Here is a 19,467-nt window from a genome sequence, read left to right on the forward strand (position 1 = left end):
CTGTGACCCCACCAGCGTTCCACTCCCATGGGCGGAGCGAGGGCCCTGTCCCTGGGGAATCCTTGGGGAGCCAGGAACCTACGCTGCCGAGGGGGCAATACCCATAAAAGAGGGCTGTTTCCGCAGTCTCTTTATCGGAGGCAGACAGAGCAAACAAATGAAAGGGTTTTGGTGGGATACCCTAATTGGAGCTGGACAGTTGTAAACTCATTAAGAGCCGAATTCCAGACAGTTCGCAGACCTTCCTTTATGGCACACCCTTACTGCATAAGCTTTGAAGTCCTTTCTGTCTGCAACAACAGAGGGCGTGCCAACCTGGCGGCTCGTTGGGGGTGGGGGTTAAGGAGAAGCCCCATCCACCCTCACCCTGGTCCCCCTTTCCCGGCTTAGAAGACAGTCAACATTGCAGAGAGATGGGGGTGCGAAGGAAAAGAATTGGGGGGTGTGAGGCGAGGCAGAATCCTCTGGCTACATCTGGAAGGCGCTTGGGCCTCCGAAGGCAGTCGTTCCCCCTACGCAGCCCTTTACACCCCATAAAGGGTAACAGCCCTCATTTTCTTTTATGGCGCTTCGGGGCTTGTCGGTTGCTAAGGCCTGCTTCTGTGGGGACTCCGAAGGTGGCTTAGCAGTGTAGGATGCTGAGCCCCTACCCCCAACCCGCCTCCGGCCAGGTTGGCAGGACTCAATGGGGCACAAGGGTATGGCTTTTCCACTCTCTGAAAACCCCTGACTATTTGAAGGAGCAGCCTCATTGCCGACATGTGGCTCCTGCCTGCCTCCTCAGAGTTTTCTTACACAGCTCCTTGACTTCCAGCCCTCAACTCGACCACCCTACTTCCAAAGGCTTCTTCAGTCCTTTTTTTTTTTTTTTTTTTTTTTTTTTTTTGTGAGTCCAGGGTTGGGGAATATTTTTGGAGGCAGCCAAAATGAAAGGGTGGACTTTCCACTGCTGCTGGCCAGCGAGGCCTAGCTTTCTGATGCTTCTCTGGTCGCCTGGCAAATAGATCCGAGTCTATTTGCTCCTCCGCTGGACTTCCCAGCTTTCCGCCTCTGCTTCCTAGCTACCGGCAACCATCTGAGTCGAGGGTGCTTAGGCCTGGCCCAACTACGGCTGGTTCCAGCGAGAGAGAGACCGAATTAGGGCTTTATCAACCTCACCTCAGCCCTCCCCCGAAAATATACCTAGAAAAAGAAGGTGCAAAGAGCAGAGCCGCACAACGTAAAAGAATCAATATATTTTATTTGGCAAAAGTTAAATATCTCGACACAACAATTTGGTCAGTAGGCCTTGAGGTAACTATTGCAAAATATACAGTGTATGTTCAATCCGATGGGAACCCCAAATTCACCAAGGATACAAATCTACAGTAGCCCAAGAGCAGTTTCATGGTGTATAATTTATTATCAATAAAATTAACTCCATTACAATAAGCACTCACTTTCTCCCAATTAAAATTAAGCGTAAACCCATAGGTAGCAACCCTCTGCACACACGTATAGCTCCGAATTTCCTCACTTCTCCTCTGGTGCAAAAACAATATTCAAGCTTTCTGATTATGAATATTTCTTTAATATGGAGATTCTATATACATTGGACAAAATTGGAGTCTAGAACGTAAAGATGAAGAAGCCCACATTTCAAAAGTAGATAAATCATGAATCTATGCATCCCGGAGAACTATCTCTCTTTTCTTTCCAAATCTGATTTCACTGGGAAATCCTTACAGCTAGTTTACAATCGTAGGTTAACAGTCTAGCTACACAGAAGACTACAGAGCTATACATTATGCCACAGCTTCTCTCCCCCCATAAACAACCTGAGTTCAAATTGAATTCTAGCTTCCACAATCACAATGGGTACTTCACCCAGCACAGAAGTTTGAGTCACAAAACATAATTACCACAATAAAACACAGTGTTCAAGTATTTTGGCAGAATGATCTGCCACACGAAGAGCAAATTAAATTAGCTACAGAGACTAAAAACTATACAGCCAGTCATCAACAGTTGTGCATTATATAAAAAGGTAGTTTTCTTTCCTTTTGCTTAAAGTCAGAAGCAGGTAGATTTTTTTTAAATATATATATATATATACAAGCTAGCACATACAGCCAATAGCGCTAATGCCCTCCCTTGTGTGTGTGTGTGCCTTCTATAAAATGGAAAGCTTACAATACCTCCTCCATCAAAGCCGCAGGCCTAAGAGCCAGCCTGAGCACGGACTGCCAGTGGGGAGATGAGGCCTGGGATTTAGAGCCCCTTTGTGCGGGTGGAGGCTGGGTTTGGGGGAGAGGAGACAGAGGGAGACGGACAGTCCTTTCTTTTTCTTTCTAGCTTGCTCTCTTTTTAAATGAGCCCCTAAAAGGCTCACTCGTCTTTTGCTCGGTCCTTGTTGATTTTCTTCATTTTCATCCTGCGGTTCTGGAACCAGATCTTGACCTGCCTTTCGGTGAGGTTGAGCAGCCGGGCCACCTCGTACCTGCGGTCCCGTGTGAGGTACATGTTAAACAGAAACTCCTTCTCCAGTTCCAGCGTCTGGTGTTTTGTGTAGGGGCATCGCTTCTTCCGAGTGGAGCGAGCATGTAGCCAGTTGGCAGCCGGGTTATCTGCGGAGGGAGAGAGACACTGGGTTTAGAAGGAGCATCCCGGTAGGGTCTGAAGGAGCCTCTTGGGGGTCTCTGGCCGAAGTGCAGGATGCCGCTGAATTGGTTAGAGGAAACACAATGAAGCCCTGGCAGACAGATCCACGGAGGGTCACTTACAACAGAGCCAAGAAAGTCTCAGCTCCCCCTCCCATCTCCACCCTCCTTTCTCCTCTCTCCCGTCCTCCCCTCTTCTTCTTCCTCCCACAGTCTGCATATTGTGAAAGGATGAAATCTGGAAACCATTTTTTTTTTTTTTTTTTTTGCCAGCAAAGAAAAGAGCAGGCTGCCCTGAGTTCTTGTGGCAAGCTTAACCTCTCCCACCTCTCTTTTCCTCTCTCTTTCCCTCTCTTCCCCTCTCTCTCCAACTGTCTTCCTTTCCCAGCTTCCTTGCAACTGTCCCCACTCTTTATTTGACCTTCCCGGAAGGCCGTGGGAACTCCACGGAAGGCAGGATGCCCCAGGGCCTTTGATCACATCTCCACTTTATTTGAATAAATCTGGCAAAGGGACCCAAAGCCCGCATCCTCATCTTGGGCAGGATTTCCGCCGCCACCTTCCAAAAGCAAGAAATGGAGGGAATCTGAGGTCTCCCCAAACTTCCCGGGTCAGATTGCCCGACTGACGTTGCTGCCACAGTTTGTGAACAATCTAGCTGCACAAAAGACTTCTCTGCGCTGCTTTCGAAGAACCGCCCAAAGTCTGTCTGTCCTAGGCCAGGGCAGCTTAGGAGAGGGGCGGCGGGTCTCCGCTCTACTCGCCCGCCCGCCCCGCCCCCTCACTGCAGCAGCCTCCTCCCTTTCCCCTAGCCGGCCCGGGTGCTCCACACAGTTCTCTGGACTTGGGGCCCCTATCAGAGGTGTTCCAAACACCAACTTCTGGTTCTCGGACCCTAGATCCAGAGGCACCCATCGAGGACGAAGGCAGGCTCCAGAGAAAGCTGACGCGCTGGTAGATCCTGGTGGCCTGCGTGGAGGCAGCGGCCGGTTTGCAGGAAGGAGACACTTACTGGGATCGATGGGGGGCTTGTCTCCGCCGCTCTCATTCTCGGCATTGTTTTCGGAGAAGGCGCCTTCGCTGGGTTGTTTTTCTCTATCAACTGGAGGAGAACCACAAGCATAGTCAGTCAGGGACAAAGTGTGAGTGTCAAGCGTGGGACAGTCACCCCTTCTGGCCGAGAGCGGTTCAGGTTTAATGCCATAAGGCCGGCTGGAGGGTAAGCCCGCGAAGGAGAGCGCACCGGGCGTGGGTTCCAGCCAGGAGCGCATATACCTGCCGTCCGGCGCCGCCGCCGCCACGGGCGCCTGGGGATGCACGTAGGGGTGGTGGTGGTGATGATACACTGCAGCAGGCACCGCATTGGCGCCCGCCGCGTGCACTGGGTTCCACGAGGCACCAAACACCGCCGCCTTGGACTGGAAGCTGCAAGGACTGAAGTCGGGGTGTTCGGCCAGAGCTGCCGCCTGCCTTGGGGGTTGACCCAGGGTCCCTGGAGCGTAGCGTCCCGCACCCAGCTCATCAGCAGCGTCGGCGCCCAGCAGGAAGGAGTCCACATAGTAGTTGCCCAGGGCCCCGGTGGTGGCCATTGCAGTAGCCCGCGCCTGGCCGGCCCAGCCCGACCCGCCGAAATTATGAAACTGCAGATTTCATGTAACAACTTGGTGGCACCAGGGGGGGGTGAAGTACAGTCACCTAATAAGTTGCCGGCGCCCGCGCCCCCATTGGCCACGCGCGTCACGTGTCCGCCCGGCAGAACAATAACGCGTAAATCACTCCGCACGCTATTAATGGCCCGGTGTTTTGCAGTCATAATTTTTATAGCAAAAGCCATATGTTTTTATGCAAAGGGATCGCGCAGCTCCACGATCTGGTTTGTTTTAATTGTGGCCAACGAAGATTAAAAGATCAAATCTGGCCTTGCCTCTGTACTCTCCCTTGCCACCCCCCCAACACACACACATACCAGACACACACACTTCTTAAGCGGACTATTTTATATCACAATTAATCACGCCATCAGGAAGGCGCGGGTCCCGCGTGTGAGCACGGCCAGCAGAGCCCCTCACATAAAATTAGACAATAATTGAAGCCATAAAAAAGCAGCCAAATCGCATTCTCACTCTACTGTATTTAAATCTATATTTATGATATTTCATAAGGAGTTATTGTTTCGGAAGCCACACAGGCTGGTGGAAAGTCAGGAGCGACCAACAGATTCGTTTGCCTCGCTGTGGCTCCCTGTAAAAATTTATGAGGACTTGGAAAGGTTAAATTAGACTGTTGTGTTTGGTTGGTGAATACCCTGTAAATAATCCTTGCAGTCCTCAGAGATGTGAGCCCCCCGCCCGCGCGCGCCCCCAGGGCCGGCCTAGAAAAGTCAAATACAAGGCTCTCTCCACCTCAAACAGAGTGACCACCGCCCCTGTCGCGACGCACCGTCGATGATACAACCACCTAAAATGGGCTACCGACCCTAGTCAGACTGGAAAGCCAGCCAGGCGCTTGCACATCGGCCAGATCACCCTTGCTCCACAGGGAAGGCCCCACAGAGCAACCAGAGCAACCGCCAAGGAGAGAACTGCCAACCCTCAAGGGTTTGTGTCACAAACGCCCTGATTGTGTCACAAGCGCCCTGGCCCACTTCTTTGAGCACAAACTGCCCAGCGAATTTTATTCCCTAGCCAGCGGGTTCTAAGCTCCATCATCTGTATGCCTAGTCCCGCTCCCCAGACTGGAGATGGGGAAAATCGCCAGTCAACATCAAGAGGTGTTTGTCTTGCTGAGGGGTCACCTCGCCTAGTTTCTGGGCCCTGTATGAACCGCTCTGGTATCCTTCCCTCTTCTGTTTTTTCCTCCTATTCCTCTATCACCCCACTTTTTTTCCCCTTCCTTCCCATTCCCCTTTTCCTTCTTTTGTTACTCCCCTCCCTCCCTTCCTCTCTTTCCCCCCCGCCCCCATCTCCAGCGCCCCTGCCTTGGTTATCCTTGAAACAGAACAACAGAGATCCCATAGTCAAACTACAGCTCAAGTCCAGTGCTACAAATTAACCCGGGAGGAACACTGGACATTGACTTTAATCTCATCCTTTGGTCAAATGGAGGATGTTATTTTTCACCCCTTAGAATCTTTGGGAATAAGAGAAAAAAAGTGAGAAGGCCACAGCCACTGTTGTTAATGGGAGGGGCGGTGGCCCCATCCCAATCTGGAACACAAAGCAACAGCTCTTAGAAACTGTGTAATTAAATTCACGTGTGAATTTTGTGCCTTCCAAGAGTATGTTTCTCATTACTTCACTATCCACAAAAATGCTGACCCGAGACATTTCCATCTTTGTTTTTGCTTTCTTCCTCAGAAATAGTTCAAGGAGACACTTTCCAACGCTCTGACAGATTCCCCCAAATATTAGGCTCTCCACCAGAGAGGGGCTGGGAAGCTCCCGGGATCCACACCCCCTCGCTTGTCGGCAGGAAGAAGAAAGTGGTCAGCGCCAGGAACTGGATGTGGCCTGTCCTGACTGCCTCAGTCCCCTCCCCCTAATATTTTTCCTTTCCCTGCAAATTCCTCCAAGACACACACACCCCCAACACAACCCAAGGTGTTCTAAATATCCGGTAGTCCTCTGAGGTTCAGGTTTTCATTAAAGCAATAACCCAGGAGTATAACTCTGCTCTTAATTGTAATAGTAAATGGTAGAGTATTCCTGGCTGACTTTTTCATTTTTTGTATTCAGAGAAGATATGTATCATCACCATCATCATTAATATCATTAATATTTATTAATTTAAAATACTTTTAAAACTTTAGTCTCAAAACAGAAAAATTACAAAGAATTAGGTACTGAGTATTAAGCAGCTGTTTACATGTGGCCCAAAAGGGGGAAAATTCATAAAAGGAGATATTGTCCTTGTGAGTCTAGAAACATGATCCTAAAGTATACAGGTTTTTATTTCTGCTTTCTTTTGGATGAGTTGTATACACATCTAGAAATAATAAATGGATGCAACCACACAACACCTCATGCTCAACTGAGAATCTTCCAAAAACGTTGGTCTTTGAAATAAGCCCAGTACCCGGATGCAGAAAATGGCAGAGAAGAGTTGGAGGGAGCCTGGAGTACTGGTCACTCAGATAACAGGTTGTTGGCTGAGCAACGAAAACAATTCCCGGGCATCAGCCTGAGCCGGGAAGGGAAACAGAGTTCTGTGGTCTCAGGCAGTGCCTGTGTTGTTGGGGGTGGGGAGAGGGTGGTTTGTTTCAGGTTTCTGTATTAAGAGTCGTTAGGCTGGTTTTCTTAGATTACAATTTAGTACCAGTGCCCCAGTTTGTGCCCTCCCTGATCTTGAATTTGGGATTGTTTTCACTCATTTAAAATATATTGGACCTGGGAAGGTCTCCCTTCTCAAACCCTCAGTTGCACAAGGCAGGACATTTTCTGAATCTAAAATGGCTAGCAAGCCAGCGAGCAGTCAAGCCTTGGACCCGGTGAGGCTCTCTCATCACGGTCAAAGCCCGAGTTAGGACCCGTAAAGCTGGCAGAGTCGGTCAGAAGCTTCCCGCTGAAGCGTTCTCAGTAGTCGGGCGACACAGAACCTAGGCAGGAATTCAGCCCTGATTCCAATTTCCGAACCAATGGATCTGGCAAAGTGTTTCCTGCCCTCGATGTGGGCACACAAAGACGCCGCGGGTGCCCCCTCACCGGATCTCTCGGGCAGCCGCTAACGCAAGGCCGCCGCCATCCGGTCGTGATCGTAACCGAGGCCTTGTCTGCGCAGAGGCCCACCAGGCCAGAAAACACGGACCTGACCAGCTTCCCTTATGCACACCTTAGCACATTCAAAACTGTGTACCGAGGGGGTGGGGGGAATGAAACCTCGAAGCTTTCTCTAAGCCAGCCCTTTACCCTCCGGAAGAACGATTTGGAATGGAAGCGGAGAGACAGATTTGGACAGAAAGATGGAAGATGCAAGAAAAAGAAAAGAAAAAAAAGGAAGGAGTAAGGGAAAGGAAAAAAAAAAAAGAAAGAAGAAAGGAAAGAGGATAAAAATACGTAAAAGAAACAGCGGCAACTGAGAGTAGAGGGCGCCCTTGCAGAGGAAGGGTAAGCAACAAGGCCAGGATACCAGCCCCGGGCTGTCCTGACTCTCCCGTCTCTGGCTGGGTCTCTACTGGCGAAGGACCTTTGCCTCTGCTCGTAGCGGGATTACAGTGACGAGCATGTGTTCCAGCCCAGCCTTGCAGGAAAATGACAGAGCCCCACACAGGCACAGGTATGGAAAGCTCAGACAGCAAACGAGCGCCCCTGACCTTGAATGGCCTGGGGCCCAGAATTCTTACCACGCCCCCGGCGTCCAAGAATCAGCCGCTAACCTGACTGTACCTGCTCCGGGCCAGGTGCCGGGCGGCGACAGTGAGGCGGGCTGGGTGGCACAGCGCCGAGGAAGACCCGAAGCTCCTCCTGCACATGGGGATCTGAGGTTGCCACCGCAGGCCTGGCACGATTAGGCCTTGATGGCCCGCCTAGCCATCCCGGGCTGCTCTGGACAGGTACCTGGAGATGCTTTCAACTGAAGTAATGAAGGCAGTGTCGTGCTGTCGAGAGAAAGGTGGATCCCAACAACAGGAAACTACCTAAATCACCGACCAGTTCTGATGCTGCGGGCGTAGGGTTGCCTCGCCCCTCGCCGCCTCCGCTGCTGCCACTGTCGCCGCCAAGGAAAGAGCCCTGCGATTGTGCCCAGTCGAGCCCTCCTCCGCAACCTGTACCAGACACCACCCTAACCCCATGGTGGATGAAGAGGGCTCCAGGCTCCGGAAAGGTACGCCTAGGAGGAGAGAGTGAAAAGGAGGGAAGGGGGACGAGAAAGAGGGAGGAAATAAAAAGGAAGGGGGAAAAAACTAGAAGGGGGGGGGGGGGAGACCCAGCGGTGTGAGGCGGGTTCCCCAGATTCTGCAGCTTTGCCAAACAGAGCCTCCCTGGACGACCAGAAAACGCAGGGGACAGCAACGAAGAGCCGGGTCCTGTGGCTGGCCGCGGCCTCTTCTACTCACTCCCCGCAGCCGCTCGCTCTCCCCCTCTTCTCCCTCCTAGGCGCCCGCCCGCTGAGGCGCGCGCTCCCGCGACCCTTCCCCCACCTAGTGTTCCCCCCCCCCCTCCGGCGAGCAGGAAACGCGTGGCCTAGCGGAGGACCGCCAGGTGGGGGAGGCCGGGCAGGGGGAGGGGGTGACCCTGGACAGCTCGGCCCAGGTCCACTTAACCGCTGTTGCAGGCACTAGTGGTGCTCCGTGAGTGGGCCCTCCTCCGCGGATTTCGGGCGTGGGTTCTTCTGGGACCTGGATACCCGCAAAATAACTGGCTCCTGCGAGCCTCTCTGGGGCTCTCTAAAGAAATCCTGTTTAGCTTCCTCTGTCTATGCCGCTCTCCTCTCAACTGAAACCACTGGTCCAAGACAGCCACAATCCAGATATACTAGCAAGTCATAAAACTGAACAAAAGCCGACAAACCTTAAGGCACCAGGGCTATAGGGCCCAGACAAATTACGACCGTCTAGGTAATATTTAAATAGATGCCTAAAGTAATTGCAGGGGGCTCGGGCTAGCCCTCCTGTTGTAAAAGTGGTGGACAGGATAAAATGGAAGGTGAAGATAAGAAGTCAAAAAAGAGGTGAAATTAAAAAGCTTCATTCCACAGCTTTTATTCTATAAGAACATAAACATCATCTTTTTCCACGCACAGCAGCAATACAATATTAATTTATTCTGATTTAAGATTTTGAAGTAAATAAAGCTAGAACTAACATTTATAATAACGATAGAATGCATTTGCTTAAACAAGATTGGCAATTTTTCATAATAATAGACATTTATACAGATTTGTATTTATAGGTTTTTTTTTTCTTTTCTGCACCTACAGGTTTGACCCTTTTATGCATGTAACTTCACAGTATAAAGGAAATCCAAACAATATCTCCCTTCTCTCATTTTTATTTCTGCTTGCCCCAGCCCACCTAGGCTTCCATGAATTTCAGAAAGCCTACAAAATAAAAAACAAAAACAAAAACAAAAAGTGAATTAAAGCAAAAAAAAAAAAACAACCTCCATTAAATAGGGAGAATTGTGGTGTGCTTTTCTTGTGTTACCAATTGGTAACAGTTTTAATGACGAAAATCCACCAGTTCCACATGTATAAACAAACCTGCATTATTTGTTAACAGCAGGGATATGGAAACTCAAAGGTGAATGAAGGATTTTAGCCAGGCAAGCAAGACCTTAGGCAAACGGGAAGAGAGGTTTCCTTCTCTTGCCCATTTTAATTTTCATTTAAAGCTGGGAGATCTTACAAAAGAAGGAAAAATTAATCTTACTGATTATTTCTTTTTCACTTTTTCAACCAGCCAGGTCAAGCCCTTTAGCTAACCTGAATGTCCATGCTTCCATACTCTGCTCTTGGCCAAGGAAGAAAAGAAGAAAGAAAAGAGAAACCAGGCCTGGACTCCCTGATTAAACACAGCCCAGCACTCCAGGCTGGCGAACCCGGTGGCGGCTCCTTGCACCATTGACCTCAGGCCAGACACCTCAGCGCCGACAATGGGACCTAAGGCTTCCGGCTAAGTTTACCCAGGGCTGGGCAGGAAACCAGATCCGTGGAGGAGTACTGGGGCCCTTTCCTAGCAGTGGGTCCCAGAGGCAGCAAACCCAGCCCATTCAGGACTTGACACTGAGAAAGATCTCAACCTCTATAGAATTTTAGCGATATGGCTTTTTCCCCCAGAAAACAAGCAAACAAACACCAAGCAAACAGACAAAGAAACAAACAAACAAAAAAAGCCAGAACAAACCAGCCCTGCACAGACGAAACGGCCTGGGAGATGGCGAGTGTGGGAGGGAGAAAGGGGCTCCGGCACAGGTGTGAGTTCTGGGGCAGAGGCTGGAGGCAGAGGATGGGTCCAGGCGCTCAGGAAGCGAAAAGACGTTGTCTGGAAGTTTCATCAGGAAAAATTAAAGTTGGCTGTGAGCTCCCGGATTCGGTTTTCTCGGTTCATTTTCTTCAGTTTCATCCTGCGATTCTGAAACCAGATTTTCACTTGTCTGTCCGTGAGGTGGACGCTACGGCTGATCTCTAGGCGCCGCTCTCGAGTAAGGTACATGTTGAATAGAAACTCCTTCTCCAGCTCCAGCGTCTGGTGCTTCGTGTAAGGGCAGCGTTTCTTCCGGCCGCTCTTTGCTGTGAGCCAGTTGGCTGCATTTTCGCCTTTGGAACTGCCTGGAGTTTAAGAGAATACAGAGGGGAAGGTTAAGTCGAGGCCACTCGGGCTGTATGAGGGGGGTGAATTCCGGGTCTTTCCCATTTAGTGGGATGCCCGAAGTCATAGAGAGAGGGTTATGCCCTCCCTCCTTTTGCAAGAAATCCCTCCAAAAAGGCATGACAAAATCGGCCTCAAATCCACACCCGGTCCTCCCAATTTACATTTTCCTCTACTTTTTTCCAGGCACCTGTTTTAGCACCACGCCGCGGGGCGCTGAGAGAATGAAAGGCCGGAGGAGGCGAGGCCGTACATCTTGAACTTAACGCCTTTCTCTGCCTCTCACCCAGGGGCAGGGAAGCATTTCCTGCCGGCCCCCAAGCTGGGGTAAGGGAATGCTTCTTTGGACGAGAGGCTGGCAGCTCCACTGGCTTACCCTAGCCTCCTAGATCGCCCCAGGCTAGAGGAGAAGGGCATAGTTGGGCCAATGGGGAAGTTCCAAAAACCCGATTCTGGGGTCAAGGGCTTGGGTTTGGCTCCTGTCCCTCCAAGTAACCGGAGTGTGAAGCTGGGCAGCACCAGATTCCAGGAGAAGGGGAATGGCCATTCCTAGGTTTTCAGCTCTGGGCCCAAGCGTTCCGGCCGAATTTGTCTTTTCTTTTTTCTTACAACCAGGACTCCCGCCCCTCCAGAAACTTTGAAAAACGCATGGGGGATCGTAAACTCGAACTTCGCCGGTTAATGGGCTTATTTATTGGCTCTGGCGGCTGCTTATTTTGGATGCCTTACAAACATCCGTGCTATCTGCAAGCGAGCCACTTTTCCTCCCTGCCCCTCCCCCCCGCGTGGGCCGCGCTGAGCAGGCTGGGCTAAGGACCAGGGCTTGGGGGTACTCAGGGCCACGAGAAAGTGCAAGCACGGGAGGAGGGCTGCTCGCTGGTGTTCTCATCCCCCAAGTCTGGGTGAGCAGGGGCCAGAGCTGAGGACGTCTTGGTGTGGGGCCCTAAGCCGGACGTGGATTTTTACAGCATCCCCACGCCCAAATATTAAAAACAAGTTCAGAAGGTCAGCCTGCCGTCAGTTTGGGCCAAGGCCTACGGCTGCCGCGCGGGCTTCTGGTCCTCTGCTCCTTCCTTGTGGGTCTGTCTGTCTGTCTGTCTGCCCGTCTGACTTGAGCCCTCGGTTGAGCTCTGCTTACCCAGGGAGTCCTTCTCCGGCGAAGCTTTACTGTTTTCTGAAGGGGCTGGAGACAGCTCCTCAGCCGCCGAGGATGACGCGTGTGCCTCCTCGTCGCCCTGCGAGCCGCCGCCACCGGTGCAAACCAGAGTGGGTGGTGGCGTGGAGTCTAGGACTCGCTCCTTCCCGGCTGCCTCGGTCGAGCCAGAGGCCAGTGCGGGCGGCGGGTCGAAACCGCGCCCCGGGGGCTGCGCAGGAAAGGGACTAGCGAGCTGCTGCGTGCCGCCGCCGCCACTGCCGAAGCCCTTGGCCGTGCCGTAGGCCTGCGACAGGCGGAAGTAGCCGGGTACTGGCACTCCGCTGGAGGCGCCCAGGGCGCAGCCGTCGGGCGGCGGGCCCCGCGGGAAAGGGGCCAGATCAGCGGCGGCCGAGCCCTTGGGGCATTTGTCCGCAGCATCGTAGAGGCAGTAGGAGCTCTCTTCTTTGATGTTCTGCGCAAAAGAACACGAAGTGGCCTGTGGCTGGGGTTGAGGTGGCTGCGGCGGGGGCGGCGGCGGCTGCTGCTGCTGCTGCTGGGGTTGTGGCTGCGGTGGCGGCGGCCCGTCGGGCGGCTCCATCCGGCAGGAGCGGGGCGCGTCCAGCCACAGGTCTAGGGGCGCGGGCGCGTAGCCATGCGTCCCAGGACCCAGGCCCCCGCTGCCACCACCGCCACCGCCTCCGGGCGACGGCGCTTCATTACGCTTGCTGCCCAGCGCGGGGAAGAGCCCGCAGCTTTGCAGCCCGTAGGGCAGGTCGCTGGCAGGCGGCAGGTAGACCCCACCGTGGGCGTAGTAGCCACCTCCACCGCCCCCCGCGCTACCGCCACCAACACCAGCCTCGCCTCTGCCTGAGCTGATGAGCGAGTCGACCAAAAAGGAGTTCGCGGCAGGGCTCTCCGAGCATGACATTGTTGTGGGATAATTTGGCGAAGGGAGCAGATAGCCCTTTCTGGCTGACATTTCTTGTGCAAAACATGCTGAATACGATTAGCAATCCCCCCCGCACCGCGGCGGGCGCTTGCAGCCAATCCCGAGCCAGAGTTTCCACGCGACCACTCCCAGTTTGGTTTCGTAGGCGCGGGGCCGCTCTCTGAGGGCGCCCTCGGAGCCCGCGATTGATATAAATATGTAATCTGTATTGATGGGCCAGAAGACGCACGCCTGACACCTATGGCTCAAAGGCCGGAACTGTGGGGGCTGCCTCAAAGTGGAGGTTGGGGGACCTGGCTCTTGAACCTGTACCCCCCCCCCCCCCATGCAAGGGACTATTTGGAAGCACCCTTGGGCTCTGCGCTGTTAACAAGTGGAGTGTTTATGATGTGCACCCCAGCCAACCTTGGGTGCTCCCATGTCTGCTATGGAGTGGCCATGAGTCCCCGTCGCCTTGATCATTTAAACGGGCCCTGTAGCAGGCTAGCTATCCTATACATTTCTGGGCCTGGAGCTGGCCTCAATTCTTAAGTTTGGCTTCCCAAAGTGGCTGGTAAAAAAGTCATACTAAGGCTGTCAAGATCTTTGGACGGTCCAGAACCTACAGTAAACCAGTACGGCCTCAAACATCTCACAAAGAATGAATATTGTCCGAAATCCATCGGCCGATGATCAATGCCTGGATCCTCTGTCCTCACTGTCTTACACCATCCTCTGGTCAGTGAAGGTTTTTCTCCTTCACTGTGATCAATCGGTTCATGCTCTCTACTCCTGTCATCCAACCTTGCACAGCTGCCTTAGTGAGGTGAAAAATCAATAGACTGGCAAGAGCCCACCACCACCACCACCACCACTCCCGACCTCCCAAACCACAGTTCAGAGGCAAACGCATACTCCCCATCCTCTACCTTTAGAGGACTAGAATGCTGGCTTTGGGTCTCTGGCCTTTCTGTGCTGGCAGAACTGGAAGGAAAACCTTGGGAGAATGTGTCTAGCAAATACCTCCGCCACACTGCTTTCTCTCTCGCTCTCCTTTGAGCCTAAACATTCCTTGGCTCCAGGAGGTTCTGACCAAACCTGTCTGTACCCCACTCTACCCCCAAAGACATGGCGAGGGCAGTCCTTTTCCCAGCCATTTTTGTCGTATACTGTGCACATTTTAACAAGGTGGTGATGAGGAAGTCCATTCCCTAGGAGGCTGAGCTGGGTTTGGGCCCTATTATAAGAGACTCTAGAGCCCAGGGTGCTACCTTTGGGCAATTGAAAATGGTCAGCCTACGGCATGCTAGCCCCCAAATGTGGACCTTATATCAAACTTAGGAAAGGTGACCTTTTTCGGCAGGATCCATGGAGCTTGCATAGTGGATGCTTTACTTCTGACCTGTGGGTTACAGGGTCTCCAGGATGCCCCAGTCCTGCCAGCTCCAGTTGGAACTAGAGAGCTACTGACTGCCCAGGACCCTTGAACCACATTGTTCAGACCTCTGCAAATGGCAGGGAGAGAGTCTTGCTTTTAGTTGGCTATATTCTGGTTCCTCCCAAAAGGAATCCAGGACAAAAACAACCCTGATAGCACTCTGAGAGGGAGAGGACACAGGGAAGCTGACCAGGTAGAGGCTAGGCTCTGGCTTCTGAGATGCAAGACACTGCAGTTGGTTGCAGCTGCTTGGCAAGCCCACACCCAGGAGGCTATGCCTCTGCTAATACTCAAGAGGAATCTCTGCCAGTTCTACCTCTGTCTCTCGAGAGGTGATGGGTGGGAGGCCTGGGTATCTGAGCATCTAAATGTAAAAGAAAGGGATAAAGAAAGAAAGAGGGACAGAAGGGGAAGAAGGAGGCAAGGAGACAAGGGAGGAAAGGAAAGAGAGAAAGAAATTCAGATGAGCAGCAGCTCTCTGCAGACAGCCTCTCTGGAAAATAAAAGCTGGGTCTATGTGAGACACCATTAACTATCTGATTTGCTTCTGTACCCAAGGCCAAGGCAAATTTTCACACAGATAGGCCTTGTTACCCTACCTTAAGCTTCCAGATGTGCGTGGTCCTTGCTCTGTTCACTAGATAGGTGGAACTCCTGTGTTCAACAGTGCCACCTGGAAATGTCCTGAATCTGGGACTGCTTGAAAAGGCACTTGACTCTCCAGCACTTCTGATACCTCTCTGGAAAGCTGTTATGTGGGAAAGTGGGTCCCAAGAGCGCTGACTATTCCTTGAGGAAAAGGAGCTCTAGTAGGTCAGCAGGCCTGTGAGCCAGGCTCCTGAGCCGTCCCTGTCTGGATCTCACACAAAAAGGAGTTTCCCTGGCTGAGGTTTTTAAAGAACCAGTGGCCATTGAAGAGTGTGTTGGAGATAACAGAGGCTACAAGGATAAGGTAAAAGACAGTGATAGAGACAGCATCTTTCTTAACCTTCCAGGGTTACAGGGAACCTTCTGAGTAGTCCAAGGGTAGTTCTGACTTATCTTGTAAAACAAAACAAAACAAAACAAAACCCCCTACATCTGTGCATTCCCATGATTTGACCCATCATTTTCCAAGAGTTCATATCACCCACCGCAAGCCGTTCCCTCAAATTCTCTAGAGGGCTCTCCTTGGACTCAGCGGGCCCCTGCCTATTTGTCTGGTAAGACAAGCCAGGTGCCCAACTGCAAGCTACTTAGGTTAGTCCTAGCCAAGGCCTTGTAGGATAGCCAAATGGGTTTCTAGGTTGTATGGGATTCAGAAGCCCGCACTTGCTGGGCAAGGTTTAAAGGCTCGGCTCCAGTACTGCATTACACTACAACGGCTGCCTCTACTAAAGAAGGAGGAAACTGGATCACTTGCTACCAGCCTCACAGACCATGGCATTGGTAATTGAATGTTCACCAACCTTTTTGGGAGCAGTTACGTTGTTCTCAACATTCCCCTAGCAAGAAACCAAACAGGGTGCTTAATTTAGGGTTTCCTTTCTTTTCCTGTTCAGTGTGTGAGCCTTTATAGCAACCCCTCTCTGACTGGGGATCTCGGTCCTACTCTCATTGAGACTGGCTGAGCAAGGGAACAACAGAACCTACCATGGACCACCGCCCAGTATCTGGCAGACTGGACTGGAGTGGTTGTCTTAAAGTAAATACAGTGACTCAGAAGCTCAAGTTAAATGTGGCGGTGGGCTGAGTGCCTGCTGGGCTTTTTTGAGTCTGGAGCCCCAGGCATCCCTCAGGCAGCCTGAAGGCTCCAGTGTCTCCCTAGACTACAACAATGAGGTGTTAGCCTCCTCAATAAAAATATTCTGTTTATTGAGCTCCTTGCCTTTATGGAGATTCACCATCCCTGGGAGATTAAGTCTAGCCATCCCCCTTTCTTTCTTTTCTCCTTTGCCCTTCCCTTTAGCAGCTGAATTCCCCTTTCCTTCTTGGGATGCCTTTGACCTAAAACCCTTGGTGCCTGCTGGCCTTAACCAGGCCTGTTCAGCAATCACATCGATGCCGCCACCGCCAGAGTCTGTGTTTGTTCGGGAGTAAATATTGTCGGTTTTCTTCCTGGTGATAACACACATTCTCTCCACCGAGAGAAATGCCAGGCAAACGAATCAAGAAAGTGTAACCATTATTCTGCTTTTTACTTAGTAACAGATTCTCTTCCTGAGTAGGCCCTTACAAGCTTCCCAAATACATTCTTAATAGGAAAATAACTTTCACCAGGACAAAACAAGACAAAAAACAACCAAAAAATAAAAAAAAATACATAAATACATAAATAAATCCAGGTCCTGAGAATGAAATAACAAATCTGTTTGTACCCAAAAGTCATTCTCAATGTTTTTGGGGTTCTCAGCTATCTAGGGGGCTGTAGTGCTGGATTGAGGCTTCATGAAGGAAAGTGAACACAGCTTCAATGTGTCCAGCATTAACACAGTTTCAGAAATTCTCCCATTCATATATTTATGAATAACTAGAATTTTTTTCCATGAGCAAAATTGCTTTTCTGCTTTTCTTTATGAATGTTGACATTCCATATTTAATGTGCGGGCTTTTCTTTCTTTCTCTTTGTTTGTTTGATTTTTTTGTTGTTTTGTTGTTGTTTACCAGGTTCAATCTGTCCTTAAAATATTTAAAAAAATTTTTCCCTCTAAATCCTACTATTGAGCTGGCCCTCGATCTTTAGCAGGGCAAGTATTGCGTCCTTTTGTCAGACATTTTGAAGTACCAGTGCTATTAGTTTTGTAGGGAAGGAACTGGTTCTGGCCTTAACACTGGAAGCAGCTCAGGCTCATGGGGAGTGCAAGAAGGTGCCCGTCCTACTGCCTGCACTTCACAGAGTGGGCCCTCACGGCTGCTCCGGTTGCCCTTTTTTTTTCCTGGCATGGCTTAGGAGCCCATGCTTAACAAAACTAGTGATTCATAAGCACAATTTTCGCTCACACACTTGCAAACAGGGGAAGCATCTACACGTTATGGAATTCTTTTTTACTTATCCATGGCACTGTATATTTGGGGAAAGAAAGAAACTTTTCGAGAAACAAATAAAAAGACGTTAAAATAAAATTTTAAATATGGGAGAAACGCGAGTTTTAAATCTGGCCTTCAAGATATAAGTACTTTGGTTATTTAAAACTTGTTTTTACAAAAACAAGGAGTCAGACTTAATCCCCCATGCCATTTAAGCAAATATAACGATATTTACCAGTATATTTTTGTATAATTTTGCAAAATATGCGATGAGAAGTCCCTCCTCATTTTAATGGCTAGGGGATTTTGTTGGAAAATGCCAACCAGGGGGATGCTACATTCCAAATACCGGTTGGAGACAGCAGTACCGGGCTGTCTCCAACATCCTCAGAAAAACCAAATGCGACTTCTTTGAATGGCCTTTTTTGGGAACAAAGCTTTGCGCTAGTCTGCTAGGCAGACTTCTAGGCTGCACCTACGAGAAAATCGGTAACCTCTGGCGTGCTGCCCCGGGGGTGGAGGAGAAACCCGGCTCAAACGGCCACAGACGCTGACCACCCATTGTTTCCAAGGAGAAACTTTGTTTTCCCTAGCCTACCATCTCTTTCCTCTCCTAACAGCCTTAATCCCAGCACAGCTGAGTTCCTTTCGTCTGGGTTCAGACCATATCTAACTTATTCAGATCGGAAAATGTCAGCAAAACCAAAAGATCGCCTGTGGTGAGAAGCTTGGGTGAAATGCTGGCACACGGAGCTAAAACCGACAACTTTTCCACTTAGGCCTCCCACTGCTTTCCAACCATAGAGAGCGATGGGACGGCGGGGGTTGGAGGGTGGCAAACGGGCATCACCCCAGAAACTCAATCATGGCCCGGAGCTTTGCTTAGGCGACAGCTACGTTCCCATTCCCACCTCTACTACAGCGAAATTGATAAACTTGTGGCCACTTACCTTGACTCATTTCAGAAATCACTGCCAAGGGGCAGCAGCTTCTCCACGCCGCGATGCGGAAAGGCCTAACGAAGGCGCTTTGCTTTAAATTTCAGCCTCAATCACTTCTTGAGCGCGGGGGCCCCCCCTCTTTTTGAATACGAAGGGGTGCCGGACAAGTGAAATAACGTACCGTGCTGCTCTTAGTATCAGAAGCGAACAAAGGCCAAGAATCTCGCTGGGGTTCCGGGCTCCCTGGCGGCTTTGACATTGATCGGGAGTGCGCCATCTCGTGGCGGCTGCGAGCCTAGGCGAGGCTGGAGATCCAGCCTGCGGCCCAGAAAAGGAAGCTGGCCGGGCAGAGAAAGAGCAAGAGAATGTGCCCAACCCGCTGCTATTGAGATCTCATTTTTACATCTAAGAAATTGCTGCAAAACCCCAGCCGGGTTTATAGCGGCGCATTCCAAATATGCAAATTGGCCGGCCCTGGACGGGTTTACGACCACATTGTCACAGCCATCGGAGGATGGGGCTTTTATAGGGCTCAGAAATCAAACCCGCGCCCGCCCGCCGCCTGCCTGCAAGCAGTTCTCCTGGCTAGACTCACTCTGGCAACTTGAGAGACTTTGGTTAATCTTTAACCATCCCAAAGGAAGTCTTTTCCTAAACCGAGCTTCCCTGCCCGCCCCCTTTCGCCCCCCAGGAGGGCCCTTGTGCTTCTCAGTGTGTCTGTCGATCAACCAAAGACATTCATCTAGAGGGTCTGTCCCTCTCCCCTTTCAGAAAGCTCGCTTTCTCCACCCCTGTCGCGCCAGCTAGACAAACACACAAACAAATAAACAGGGCAGGCTCTTGGAGCCTAGGGTCTCTTTCCAAATGAGACCCTCTTTGCTGCTTTGGGTCTGCCTGGGTGGCTGAAAGAGGGTGGGGTGGGCAACAAAAGGCTCTGTCCTTTCTGCCCTGCCCCTCAAGGTTATGGGTGATGTCCAAATTTAAGGCAGAAGTTCAAAGGCAGCAAACAAAGACCGAGTCCGTATCTTTCCTTGCCCAAGGGGACCGAGAGGAAGCTGGAGAGGAAGCACTCTTA

General features: G+C 51.1%; 2 protein-coding genes, 1 long non-coding RNA gene and 1 other non-coding gene across 6 annotated transcripts; 1 reads left to right on the forward strand and 3 right to left on the reverse strand.

The window, feature by feature from the left end:
• Positions 1-1,220: 1,220 nt before the first annotated feature.
• On the reverse strand, positions 1,221-5,494 carry Hoxa9 (homeobox A9). Of its 2 annotated transcripts, NM_001277238.1 has the most exons (3): positions 3,915-5,494; positions 3,652-3,741; positions 1,221-2,606 (listed from the first exon to the last, which is right to left on the reverse strand). In NM_001277238.1, exons 1-3 carry the CDS (start codon positions 4,471-4,473, stop codon positions 2,368-2,370), a joined length of 888 nt encoding a protein of 295 aa, NP_001264167.1. In that variant the 5' UTR covers positions 4,474-5,494; the 3' UTR covers positions 1,221-2,367. The 2 variants fall into 2 exon arrangements, with proteins under 2 accessions (NP_001264167.1, NP_034586.1); NM_010456.3 differs by having other exon boundaries at positions 3,652-5,494.
• A 133-nt stretch (positions 5,495-5,627) lies between these two features.
• On the forward strand, positions 5,628-10,775 carry Gm52902. Its single transcript, XR_003956434.1, has 2 exons — positions 5,628-8,459; positions 10,036-10,775. It is a non-coding gene; the product is annotated as a predicted gene, 52902 (long non-coding RNA).
• Mir196b (microRNA 196b) lies at positions 8,205-8,289 on the reverse strand. The gene has a single exon (NR_029912.1). It is a non-coding gene; the product is annotated as a microRNA 196b (primary transcript).
• Hoxa10 (homeobox A10) lies at positions 9,321-18,978 on the reverse strand. Of its 2 annotated transcripts, none has more exons than NM_001122950.2 (2): positions 18,402-18,978; positions 9,321-10,904 (listed from the first exon to the last, which is right to left on the reverse strand). In NM_001122950.2, the coding sequence occupies exons 1-2, from the start codon at positions 18,409-18,411 to the stop codon at positions 10,630-10,632; spliced, it is 285 nt and encodes a 94-aa protein (NP_001116422.1). In that variant the 5' UTR covers positions 18,412-18,978; the 3' UTR covers positions 9,321-10,629. The 2 variants fall into 2 exon arrangements, with proteins under 2 accessions (NP_001116422.1, NP_032289.2); NM_008263.3 differs by lacking the exon at positions 18,402-18,978 and adding an exon at positions 12,083-13,063.
• Between the last annotated feature and the right edge of the window lie 489 nt (positions 18,979-19,467).

Source organism: Mus musculus, chromosome 6, assembly GCF_000001635.26.
Source record: "Mus musculus strain C57BL/6J chromosome 6, GRCm38.p6 C57BL/6J".
Taxonomy (NCBI): domain Eukaryota; kingdom Metazoa; phylum Chordata; class Mammalia; order Rodentia; family Muridae; genus Mus; species Mus musculus.